Source organism: Ammospiza caudacuta, chromosome 1 (assembly GCF_027887145.1).
Source record: "Ammospiza caudacuta isolate bAmmCau1 chromosome 1, bAmmCau1.pri, whole genome shotgun sequence".
Classification (NCBI taxonomy): Eukaryota; Metazoa; Chordata; class Aves; order Passeriformes; family Passerellidae; genus Ammospiza; species Ammospiza caudacuta.
The window spans coordinates 90,650,601-90,664,174 of record NC_080593.1 but is presented as its reverse complement, the minus strand read 5'-3'; the positions used below and the strand labels follow the sequence as shown (position 1 = coordinate 90,664,174).

Below are 13,574 nucleotides of genomic sequence, written 5' to 3'. Positions count from 1 at the left end.
TGAAGAATTAAGCATTTGTGGTCACAGAAGAGGAGTGCAGATCTAACAGGAAGACTGTCAGAACGAGATATGTCAAAAATGACTTTGGAATGAAGCAGGGGCTGTAGATGCTGTGTTAATGTGAATGGGGAAACAAATGTGTTTGGATATTAAAGTTTTGAAGTCAAAATGCGGATGGGAATAAACCAGAATGTAGATGCCTGGATACCATCATAACTGTAGACCAAGTAACATCAACATAGTTAAAAATTGTTTACTTCTGACCACTTCCAGATACCTCCTTCTTGTGTCAGTTCTCTGGGCTTACTCATGCAGCTTTTGGTGCAGGAGATTCCAGCTCAAATGCTGTCAAGGCTTTCTGGAGCTGTAGCAGTTGCAACTGAAGTACCTTGGGTGCTGTTTGGTGGTAGCATTGCACTCTGCATTGCTGGATAAAGGACAATATTACTGTTTCATCTAGATTTTTTTGAGGATTGACTTAGTGGCAGTGTAGCATCTTATTGTCAAGAGATCCTTCTGGCATCTCTTTAGGTGTCTTCTTACTCCTCCTCCCCATTATTTTTCTCAGGCAGAAGTGCCTAATTCTACTGGATATTTTACAGCATCAAAGGTGGCACTCCCAGGTAATAATGTATTTGTGAGTCTAGAACCAGTGTTGTGGAAACCTTGTGTCTTGCTCTTGGTTTCAGAGGGAGTTGATAGAAGTTACTGAGTGAGCAATAGATACAGTTTCTCCTCTTGAAATTGTTTGTCTTCACAATAATCTTAATTTGTGAACAGCTTCTATTTAGCATTGAACGCAGCATTTGACAAGACATCTGTATCTTATGCTGCTTCTGCTTGTTGACTCTCTGAAGAATTTTTGGTTTATCCATATTTGACTAGCTTTCCTGTGGGTGGCCACAAATGTGAGTGATGGTGGTCTCTACTCAATTTTTATATATATATATATATATATATATGTAAGTGAACACTAAATATTTTGTTAAGGAGGTGCTGTCATTCATGGAGGTTTGCTTCTTTAGCAAACTTTGCACATTGGATAAATTTACTTGCCCAAAAAGTGAATGCCAAAGTGTGCCTGTGGTATCAGAACTGGAATTATTAATACAGGATAGCCACTGTTGCTGAACGTGCTTGCCATCCTTTGGGTCATTTTTTTAATTTGCATAAAAAGTATGTGCAGAATAGATTCATCTGCTGTTTAAAATATTGTCCCTACTTATATCTTAAAGATATGCTTCACATTTAATTTTCTCATAAAACTCATTTTTGAGTGAGTCTGTCTTGTTTGGGCTTTCTGGCCTTGTTCTGGCTCCTACTCAGTTTAGTCAATGCTCATGTCACCCACCAAGTGCTATCAGGAGCTGTGTTTAGAGTCACTTTCAAATCACTGAAAATGTTGAGTGCTTTTAAATATGGCATCAGTCACACCTAGTTCTTTAAAATCAAAAAATAAAGTGTTAATTCATTTCATAAAGTGTTAATTCATTTCATGTGTTCTTTATTGGCTCTAACAAAACTCTGAAACCACCCTACTAGTAAGTAATGCCATGTAGGTAAATATTATATTGCCTTACTTTTGTATTACTTAAACAAAATCATCATTTTGGTCTTCATGTGCATAACCTATTATCATCTTATGTTGATGGTAGCCAACCAACTGTGTTTGGTCTGTTAATTTCTTGAGTTCCACAGTTTCTTCTATATTTTCTACTGGAGTGTCAAACATTCTGGCCCGTGGTTTTTTTGGGGGGTTTTTTTAATCTTCAAATTAATAAGTAATAGTTTACTGGAACTATGTTAGTGTTGTAAAATTGCCAGCCACTTGAAACTTCAATCCCAGCTTTTCCAGAACTATTAGGAACAAATCTCTTGACCTTGTAAGCACAAGTATTTATTTCTAAAAATTTCTCAGTGCTAGAGGAAATATCTCTATCGCTCTTAGTGCATTGGGAAATACTTTCTTTTATTAATAAGATTTGTTGTCTTAATTGTTTCCTAATGTAATATTGCACGTGACAGAAGAGTTTTTTTCCTGATGACAATTTTCCTATCCTTAGCTAGTAGTTGGTTACATTATTTTTTGTATTTTCTCTTATGCATTAAAAAGTCTTACGCTTCTTAGCTGCATCAACTTCAAGTTTTTACCTTTCTATGTTGTTTTGCTGCATCATAGTTCTTAATTTACTGATAGCTATTTAAAGAATTATTTGTTTTGTGGTTTGTTTGGAGTATTTCCCCCCTAAAGAAAATATATTAGTTGCCTCTTTTTATTGTGGGGCTTTACCCATTTGCTACTGTTCTTAAATGCCTAATTTTCATGAGCAGCTGTACTCTGAAAGACATCTCTTAGTTGTACTCAAAGTACTATTTAGGGTATATAAATTTGGTTTGACGGAAAAAGTAGATAACTTTTACTGCCACTTTGAGGGGAAAACCAAGTTTGTTACCCTGCTGCTCTTTAGGACTCAGATATGTTTGAAAGAAGTATGTCAGCAGCTTAGCTTTTAGTTAGCTGCAAAAATTCATTTTGTACATAGATAAGCCAGTGGTAGTGAAGGCAGCTGATTGTGAAAATCTGCACTGCAGGTTCTTTGTGCAAGTCTAAAGTAACCTCAGCTGTAATTACAGATATAAGCTGACTAGATGATGATACACAGACCCACAGGTCACTTAATTACATGCAAACACAATTTTCCTTTAGTTTTAGTTTCTCTTAAAGACTGTCTTCAAAATAGGGAAGAATTTGGTTAGGTGGTACAGTTGGGGGGAAAAATGAAAGACAAATTATTGCAAATTTGTTAGATTTTTTTTGCATGTGGCAGACGTTAAGCCTGAAACTTGATGGAAACCAGAAACCTTTGGCCCTTTGTTTTTCAAAACTGTAAGCACCTCAGAACTTAAGTTCTTTCAGTACTCCTGATTTGAGCATTTTGTTTTCCTAGGTCTTTTGAGTGTTAAACTGAGCACTGTAATAACATGTGTGTGACACTGTCCAGGAGTTCTGAAGTTTCATTTTTGGTGAGCCCAGAAAGGCAGCCTTCCTGTAGAAATAGCAAAATGTTATAGTCCAGTTTGCATTTTTCCAGTAATTTTGTCTGTCTTCCTCACAGAAACATTTAAAGACATATTTTTATATTTGCAGTAGCTGCTGAAATTGATTAAAGTGCAGCATGTTAGACATGGAACTTGAAACATCTGCCTTCCTGATGTTTTCTGTCAGGTGCTTGCCAGGATCACTTTCCCCATGTTGGAGCATGTCATACAGTTAAAGCACTGACTTACCAGCTTGACATATGAGCATTACATTTTGCTTTTGAAAAATGAGTACTTTTATCCAGCATGCTGGTGAAGGCAAAAAACAGAAGTAGTCTTCTGTGTCCGTCTTCCCTTTTGTCATCTTCTACACAGTCAAAATCAGGGGTTTTTTTCTTGCAAGCTCTGGCAGCATCAAAATGTGTTCTTTGCCAATATATGTGATAGAGTAATACTAATTGCAGAAGAGTAGCCTTGAAGATGGGAGTTTGCAGTAGCTTACTGGTCTGACTCATGGCTATTTGCTGTATTCAGTGGCCTGTTGAATCCACCTTTGGAAAAACTGCTGTGTTTTGTGCCTGTACTGTCTGAAATTTCCTTGTGTGATTCTGCACAGGTTCTGTTTGGATGCTCAGCATTCAACTTTGAAATCCAAACTGGGTTTTTGGCATTTTTATACCATTAAAGGCATAAGCATCAGTATAAGTGGAATTACTGTAGTGCTGGAGTTAACAAGTGTCCATTGGAAGCATTGATGGTGAAGGGTCTAGAGAGCAAATAATGTGAGAAGTGGCTGAGGGAGCTGGGGCTGTATAGCCTGGAGAGAAGAAGGCTCAGGGGGATCTATAACTGCCTGAGAAAGGAGGTTATTCCAAGCTGTAGATTCGCCTCTTGTCCAGCACAGCCAGTGATAGGATGAGAGAAAATGGCCTCAAGCTGCTCTAGGGGAAGTTCAGGTTGAACATCAGGAAGAATTTCTTCATGGAAAGTGTTAAATATCAGAATGGGCTGCCCAGGGAGATGTTTAGGAAACAACTGGACGTGACACCATGGTTTAGTTGAAAAGACAGTGATCAGTCAAAGGTTGGACTTCACCTCATAGGTCTTTTCCCAACCTAAAAATTCTGTGCATTGTTTGGGTTTCACGCCATAAACAAAAATGGAGATGAGATACACTGTGCACTCTGTTCATTTTTGTGAATACTATGAGTGTGGCAAGTGAAAAACATAGTCACAGAACAGGGTTAACTGTGCGCCTTCTTGCTACATTTAGTTTCTCAAGGAAGAAATAAATTTTTTAAATGTTAAGTAATACTTTGCAACACTCTGGTTTGAACTGCAACACTCTGGTTTTTGAATGCTGACAACACAAGGAGAGAACCTCCTCTGTTTTTTAGCCTTTGAAGATTTGTGATGTGCAAGTCTACAAGATCAACAATTACAGGATCCAATTTCAAACAACATCAGGCAGATATACAGTCATTGGCAACTTCTTTTTCTGTCTAAAAATTAAACAGTTATGAGATAATAGATTCCTTATGTGAACTTCAGACTCATGACTGGACCTTCTTTTGCCTGGAGAATGTCACAAAGTAGTAGTCTGAGGAGAGAAAAGGGACTATCTTCTCTGGCCTTCCAAAACTAAATAGTTGGCAGCGCTTCAGCTTGGGAAAGGATGGGAAAAAAAGAGAGTGGAGGGTTGTTTTGAAGGTTAGGAAAATCCCAGTGTTCTGAAAAAGCATACTAAAGGAAGTCTTAGTTTTCATAGCAGGAGAGATGGAAAGCACTCAACAGTAGATCAGCTAAAAGTAAAAAGAGTAAGTCTTTAAAATGTGCAAAATTGTGGCATTCATTACCAGATAGATAAAATTACTTCATCAGAGCTGAGATATACTGTGAAAAACATGTGGTTAATGAGTGATTCTAAAACATAGTGGTACAAAAGGTCTCTGGTTCAGGAAGTTTGTGTACTACTGATGACTAGATTAGATGACTACTAATAATTGGAGTTATTTGTCCACTGTGTTTTGTGTGTCTTTTTGCTGAACATCCATTAATGAAGAAAAATACCAAATTACATATTTGGTACTTTTAGATAGAATCCTAATGTTTTCAGCACGCGATAAAGATTATAGCTGATTTAAGGGAGTTTTTCTGAGCAGCCTGTGGAATGTTCTCTTGATTAGTTCATAGTTCTGCTTATGAACAATGTAAAACATTTTGAGAATCTTTTTGTTGAAATGTAGATTCCAAATGTCACAATATTGCCTGTACTATTTTTTCTCACTTTACATAATATTCCAGCAGTCACATTCTGTTTTATGTTTGGCATTTTGCATGCATAGTGGATTGGTATGCAGAAAATGAGGAAGTTAATAATTCATCTTATATTATGACTGCACAAATGTTAGACATAGAGAGCTGTTTGGTATAAGACATCAGGATATAACAAGTATAACTTGTGTTTCTCAGATTGGGTTTGCAGGAAAGCTTTTGGGGTTTTGTTTCATTTGAGTTTATTATTTTCAAGCAACTTGCTGACTTGGAAACTTGATGTAGTGTGATGTAATGATAGGTAAACAGCCAGCATCTTGGGGAGGGCAGGGAAGGGAAAAGTCTCAAGGTATGTCAAGCGACACATTCGTATCAGGCCATTTAAATCTGCAGGACTTTTTAAAAGGCTAGGCTCACATTAGCTGAGTGTGAAAGTAGAGGTAGTTTGAAGAAAAGAGGGGGGGAAATCTTTCAAATGAAGATATGGGAAAAGTTGTTTTATTTTTAGTTTATTAAGAATACGGGATTGTACGTGTGATTTGCATCTCAAATTGAAATGATCTTTTTTTTCCCCAATTGAAGTAGAAAAAGATTGCCCTGGAGGATGAGTTAGAGTAGTTTGATAACTGGTTCTGTAGAAAATCCTGTGAGTTGCACTTGTACCGAGGCCTTACAGTGAACTCTAATAAGCCGGGCTTCATTCTAAGAAATTAAAAATTTCACAAGTCTTAGCATAAATAATGAACTTTATATATTGCCCAGTTTCAGTTTCTTCAACATTCTGAGCTGAAATCAAGGTCCTTTAAAGCTGCTAGCTCTATACAGCTTGTGATTTGTCTTCTGAACACAAGAGCCCCTTGAACTCTATCTGGCCTTGGCTGATTCTATGATTGAACTTTGCTTTGAGCAAAAGTGTTTCTTTCCTTCCTCACTTCTGACCTTTGTTATTGTGAAAGTCTGGATGTATATGTACTCTCTTTAAGTTCATTTGTTTGGGTTTTTTTTAAGTCCAGCAGCTTGAAAATTACAACAGATGAACAAAAGAAGCTGCTTTTGTCCTTCTAAATCCCATTTTGTGTTTGTGTTGGCATTGAACGTACATGTAGGTATTAATTGTAGTGGGGATTTTCCTTCACTGATAGCAGCAATATAATTCTGGCCCAACTACCATCTCTTTTATAAGGGGTGCACAAAGCTATAAAAATATGCAGGTTGTGTTTCCCCTTGTGGTTTGGCTGAGTCTGAAATTACCCTGGCTTTTGTTTGGAATTTATTTTCTATCTTAAGTTTGGTTTTGATTTTTTTGTTGTTTGTTTTGGGCTTTTTTAAAAATTTCTCTTGGCTAGGCTCCTTCAACATATTCAAGGGCCATTATTTAGCAGTTATTTAAATCTGGCATTGGTGCTGGGCTGGCAGTCAGTCAGGCTTCAACCCCTGACTCCCAGGCTGAGTGCCCTGATCTTTGTTAGTCATCTTTCTTTTAATGTGTTGGAACAGCATCTTGCTTTTGGTTTTAACAAGCTATTGTTTCTTGCTTTGGCTTGCCACCTTATGGTTATGTTTTAGCTTATCCATCTTCTCTATTTCACTTGAGAGAATGCTTGAGTTTCTTCTGTTTCTTTAAAGCCTCTCTATTTTAATCGCCACCTTTAATCATTTTCAATTACACTATTTTTTTCTGTCCTTTCAGAATTTAAGTGTCTCACCACTTCTCTGATTTCCTAATATGTCCAACAGAGGAACACTTTACTCTTTCAGTTTCCTTATTTTTAACATGCTTCCCCTTTTGCATGTAGTTCCCCTGTGCTTCAGCTGATGGCCTGTAAGTTCCTGTATTTCTGTTACATGCTATATCTAGCGTGGCCTGGAGAACTGATGAATTTTGGTGTAATGTGCTTGGCTGGGCTAGATCTTTGTGTCATTCTTTTATGGAACTGCTCTGGGTAGTACTGTCTGTAGCATGTCCTTGCTGGAGACAGTTGACATGGATGTCTGTAGGGATGATTGAGTGCAAAAGATGGGAATAGGAAGTAATCTCAGCTGGCTGGATAGACTCTGCTTCTTTCATCCACTTCTTTCTCTTCTTTTGAGGAAAATTAATTTTGTGTTGTAAAATACCAGTGATTTCATCTTGTATAATACAGATTACATATATTAATACAGATTATTATAATACAGATTACATGTATTACATCATATATTGCATCTTTCATAATACTGTATGGAATACTATAAAACAGAAGTCTTGACATGCTCACAATACCTGATCTCTAACTCAGGTTGAACTTGGAAATGGATTTAAATCCCCACAGCATGGGGGAGTTCTTCATCTGTATTTTACCATGAGTCTGTGGGGTGAGGTATCACAAAAATCTTGTCCATTCTATTAAGGTGATTTACTGATTTACAAATACTGCTGGACACTTCATAGGGGGAGTGGATTGGTGAAACAAGAACAGATCAAGCAGAGAAAATTTTAGAGGAACGGGATTTAATTGCTTAGATTACCAGTATGAGGCAATCTAATCTTCAACATTCTGCTTGTAAGATGACTTTTCTCTGTACCTAAATAATTTGGTTTAGTGGGCTTTGTCTTTTGTTTCTTTCTCTTTGTTTCTTCTTCTTAGGAAGGGGGAGGCTATTCAGCCAGGATCACTACCTTCAAATTCCTTGTTTTGTGCATAAATAGCTTATAAGTACTATCTGTTTTTTTACCACATTTGGTACTTTGGAGCTTGAATATTTATTAGTGAGGTGTTCTTCCTAAATGTTTGCCTTTCTCAGCCTCAAAGAGAAGAGAGAAGCCCTGATCAGTACCTTTAAGGTCTGGTGCATGTCCTATATGTCAGAGTCCCTGTACAGAAGAGAACTGGCTTATGTTATTTACCTTGCTATTCAAAGGCCTTGGAATGAGATTCTGAGGAAGAGACTGTTTGACAGAAATTGTTTGCATAAGAGGTAACTGCTATTACAGATCAAACTGCTTATAGTAAAGCAGAAAATTGAATGCAGAGTTTTCATCAAAGCCAAAATTAGTGTGGCAGACCTCAGGGTTTTGTATCAGTCTTGCCATTAGTGTATATGAACTTCACATATGAAAAAGATTGTTAGCGGTATGGTAGGCAAACTGTAGATGAAAAGAATTAAGGTAACTAAACAAATTTTGTGAAGATTTCATCAAACTAGAAAAAGCTGCATAAAGGAGATAATGCTCCTTACTATGATAAGTAAAATCAAGTATAATAAAAAATGTGGCAGATGAGTAGCTTATATGGAGCTATGTTGGCTTTCTAAATTGCATCTTATGTTTGTACACTGAATTCTTAAAGTCCTCTTTCACACCACCTCTTTCTGTCAACTTTGCTGCAGCAAATACGGGGCAGCTACAATATCAGAATTTCCATCAATTATCTTTTGGAGCATCAAGTTAGAAGTGAAACCAAAACCAGTAATGAATTGTTTAGTGTATAAAGACTTGGGAGTATTTTTTCCTACCTTAATGTAGAAAATATTTAAAAATAACTTGTTTGCCTAGAGTTTAACTCTACTTGTTTTTATATGTTGTGTTCTAGCTGTTCTTTATAGAGAAATGTTGCCTTTTGTGTAATATTAATATTAGCTGAAGGTATAGCTATTCTGCTCAGGTGATTGCGCTAACACATTAATAAATCAATAATAAAAATATTGGACACATTTGTTAACAAATATATATTTGGGTTCTAGATTAAGCATTTTGAAACCCTAGATATTCACTTATATGAAATTTGTCTATGAAAGTCTATGCACTGCCTAATTTTTGACTTGTGTTCTTGCATATTTTCATGGACTCAGTCAAAGCAGATGCTCTGCAACAGATCAAGTGCCATATTTCATTCTCTCTGTATAAACTTACTTTGTCTCTTCCTTATAGTTTTCCAGAATTGAAAGCATAATTGTTACAAGATTTCTTGCTGTGAAAAAAGTGATTATTCTGCTCAGTTTTCTTACTGTCTTGTTTACAGTGTTTCTTTGGTTTATTCAAGGGCGTTAGGAGTTCCAGTGACAGACTACACGTTTGAAGACTGTCAGCTGGCTTTGGCTGAGGGACAGCTTCGTCTACCTTCAGATACATGTCTTCTAGAATTTGCAAAGCTTGTGAGAAGCCTTGGGTGAGCATATACAATATTTATATGTAACATATTCATATGTTTATATGCTTCTTTATTATATATCTGTAGTTTTTCCCATCATGTAACAATATTGCATTTATGAGTATAAATGGAGTGTTGTCATCATACAATCAGGGAAACACAAGTGTAAAATTAAAACAGTACTCCACTTGCAAGCAGCACCCCTGAATCCTAATGAATAGAGTAGGTTGTAAAATTCTTATTTTCCATCTGACAAGTGAGCAGAGTCTGAAGCATTCATTCCTGAGCTAGAAGACAGTTTCTGAAGAGGATCAGGAATACTGTGGGTTTCCTAATATTTGATACAGTTGAGAGTCAATTGTCTTTTCCTGTGACATCTGTGGAGGGAAAACAAATGCTGCCAACAGCAATCTTGCGGCTGGATTAACCTTGTAATAGTGAGGACAGAGGGGTCACCCTTTCCTGAGAAGGACAAGGTGGTGGTTGATCTTTTGAGCACGTCACTGCCAGATGGACTTTCTAATGCACCTGTAGCTCAGTGCACGCAACATGGATGCTCTCTTCTTTCTTCCCATAGTGTCATTTCCTGCGAGCTCTACCTTTCAAAAAAGCCTCAGCAAACCTGAAAAATTTACATTTTTACTACATTTGTACATTTACTACAATTTACATTACTAAACCAAGTAGTAGAACTTGCTGCTGTTTTTCAATTTTTCTCCTGCTTTCCGGTGGTCTTATTGAGCAACTATGAACTAAATGTACAGCCTCATCCTATTAACTCTCAATATGCAAGACCTTTTTTCATTTTCTTGTCTCATTACTTGAAAGAGCATAGTCTAATGTTTCCATTGTGTATTTTATTTCCTTTCACTAATTTTTTCCTTCATCTTCAACTTGTGTACATAAATGAAAATAAAGAAAAAGCTCTGTTGGATAATAAGGAATGTAGGACATTCAATAGGACAAGGAATTCAGATGACAAGCATGTACTAATCTATTGTCAGGGCTTCCATCTGAAAAACTTCCATTAGGATAGGAGAGACTTATAGGGGAAAATAAAGATTCTCACTTTGTTTAAAAGGCTCTGAATTTACAGTACTAAGGAAGAAAAACAAGTGAAACAAAACAAACCAACCACCCACGTCTCTTATTATGCAGTTGATAATCCTGGGATTCAGTTTAATCCTCTTGTTAAGTTGTCTGGCTTCTGTCTGCTCAGTTTAAAGCTGTTCTTTCAAATTATGCTTTTGTTTTGGCCTCTGAAACAGTTACATGCATATGTGAGGGAGGTTCACTGCAGCCCAGAAGTTCTCTCTCTGGTATGAGCAATTAATCCTTGGCAAAATATAATCCTCTCTGAATTTGGGCATGTGCCAATAAGAAGGATATTATGCTGGTATTTTTCTGGCACAATTGGATGAAGATTGTAATATGACTTCATCTCTAATGCACATTTGATAATAATGTAGTCATTTTGCTGTTTATTCAAAGGTTTTGAGGTCAGGGAGGCATTAAGATCATCCACTAGCATCCGTAAATAAACTGGAAAAGTAAATTTTATCCAATGGATTTTTCATCCAGTCTTAACATTTATTTTTGAGCAATGACATACTTTCAAGGTAAGATCCAGTTTTAAAATTCCTATAGTAAGGCAAATTCAGAGTTCTTTTTGGTTTTGATTTTTTGAAATCAACTTACACCTCAGTTTGCTCTACTGAAGAGTTACTTCTGTGCACGTTGTGTCTAAGGATTCATTATCGTTGTCTGTAAAATTTGCTTAGCCTGTGCTCAGCTGGATGGGATCCAGTCCAGAATCCATGCAGGCACAGCAATGAGTTCTCATGCTTCATCTAAGGAAGAGCTTGGGCTGTACAGCTGGCTTGTACCAAACTCTGTGATAAAATGACTGCTTTATCAATGACATCAACTGATCATAGACTGATCTTCTCAAATTGCGCATTTATTGCTCCTCAAGGAGTCATGTTTCTCTTCAGTCTGATAGTTTGTCTGACCAACAAGCTAATTGCTAAACTATGTGCAGTCTAAGTTAAAGCTTTTTTTTTTTTCATACATTGTAAATCCTCTGCTTCATTTGATGACTTATTCTGTAAGTGATGTTCCTACTGTGTAAAGTGAATCTCTGTTTTTACTTGAACTATTGCCATGTTGAACTATTGCCACTATTGAATCTATTGCCATGTTCTGGACATTGAATCTTGTTTGGATTTTGTGCCTTACAGTTAATTAAGTCTAGTCTGTCTTTTTATGAGATGCTTCTTATGAGTTGCTTTTGGGTAGTTGCCTGCAAGGAGATCCTTGAGTTGTGGTTTGAATTTATTTGCTCCTGTTGTTTTAAGCTTCTGTTTGTTCTAATTGCCAATATTACCTCATTGGGTTGACCATAAGGATCCTTTTAGTCAGTGCAGCTGTAAGCTGCCAAGATCTGCAAGGACCTCAGGCCTGGTGCCTGTCTATTCTTGCTCAACAGCCTCTACCATCCAGACTACAATGCAGATTTCTGCTCTCCATGTGTGTCTGAAATGGGCCAGACTGTAGGTAGAACTTTGTGTCTCCAGAGTAATAACCCTCACAGCTAACTACCTGTGCTGTGACTTCAGAGTGCTCAGATGTCATCTATAACAAGGAAAAAAACCTCTGGAGGATGTTTACCTTCTGCATTTGTGATAAAAGCAATGCTCTCCAATACAGGAGGTGATCAAGGATCAGGCATGACAGCAGATACCAGCCATGGCAGACCCTGCTTTTGTGGATCAAGGCAGGGTGTGCCAAGAGTATTCAAGAGGGTCAGTTTTGCAGTTTTTCAGTATACTTGCTCTATGATGGCAAGAAGTTGCACATAAGTACATCAGCAGACATAAAGTTGAATGTCTTTTCTGGCTTAGGGCATGTTTCTCTGTGCTTGCAGTTTCCAGTAGCTAGCTACAAAATCCAGCTGTTCTTCCAGCTCTCTGAAGGTTTTTTGCAGGTTCCCAGCATGCAAGAAATAAGCTTATTTTCAAATAGTCAAATATAGCTAAAACTAGCATACTTACTAAAAATAGTGATAATTATGCTGTAAAATATTCTACCTTGAGGGATCTGGTTTTCCTTGTGAAGTCTGCTGTGAAAAATTTGATGTTCAGAGCTGTTAATCTTGAAGAATGTCCTTTCCATCTTCATGGACTCAGGAATACTTCCTGTTCTCTTTAGTATGCACTGACCTAAAAAATGAATCAAAACACCACAACAGCAAATAATTTTATATGTCGTAAAGCCTAGATCCTGCATGGAAACTATTAAGCCAACAAACATGATTTCATGAGGGAAGACAGTTGTTGTGGGCTTTCTATAATTTATGGCCTCCATTGGGATAAAAGTAACAATTTTAAAGCAATTGTGACATTCAGGCTTTTTCACATTGGTTCAGAACTTATTATGAGATTTGCACTTGGCTTCTGAAGAGTTCAGTTTAGCAGCTTATGGTCATCAACATATTAATGACTTCCTGATTTTGAAAGGTTAGAGGGAAGTGAGCCCACATTGGATGACCAGAAACACAATGCTGTCGTACTCAAGTTGAAGCAGTTTGCCTCACTGATCCACATACTGCTTTTGAGATTGCCTTACACCTCTTTCTATATTTACAAAAACATAAACCACAAGATGCCTGTAAGATTTGTGGTGAGCTGTGTGACTTTCCATAAGAGATTTTGCCTTCAAGCTTCTATAACTGTTCAGTCTTAATTACTGGTGAAGAGGAGATCTTGCAAGTCTTGAGTGCTACCCACCAAATGAGTGCTCCCTCATTTCTAGGTGAATTTTGAGACAATTAATTGCAAACAAAATCTCTGATTTAGAGACACATGATACACTACATATTCTGCGTCAGTGGGGGCTTATCTCAAGGGAGGATTTAGATGCCAGCTGTCCTCATGCTACTGTTAAAATCCAGTGCAGCCTCTACTCTAGGATGTGTTATCAGTGGACATTTCTTGCATATAATCCTACACGTGAGAAGATGAGTTCTGTGTGCATCTCAAATCCTCTATGGATTTTTTTTGTTATTGTTCCTTCTACTTTTCTACTTGATCGTGGAAAATTAATGCTTGCAGAAGGATGTCTCACTCTTTT

General features: G+C 37.1%; 1 protein-coding gene across 1 annotated transcript in view; it reads left to right on the top strand.

The window, feature by feature from the left end:
- Positions 1–13,574, top strand: part of LPCAT1 (lysophosphatidylcholine acyltransferase 1) — a 59,042-nt gene that overhangs the window by 33,655 nt on the left and 11,813 nt on the right. Inside the window, exon 10 of the mRNA XM_058800016.1 lies at positions 9,336–9,461. Within this exon, the coding sequence (XP_058655999.1) occupies positions 9,336–9,461 (126 nt within the window). The remainder of the gene's footprint in view (positions 1–9,335; positions 9,462–13,574) is intronic.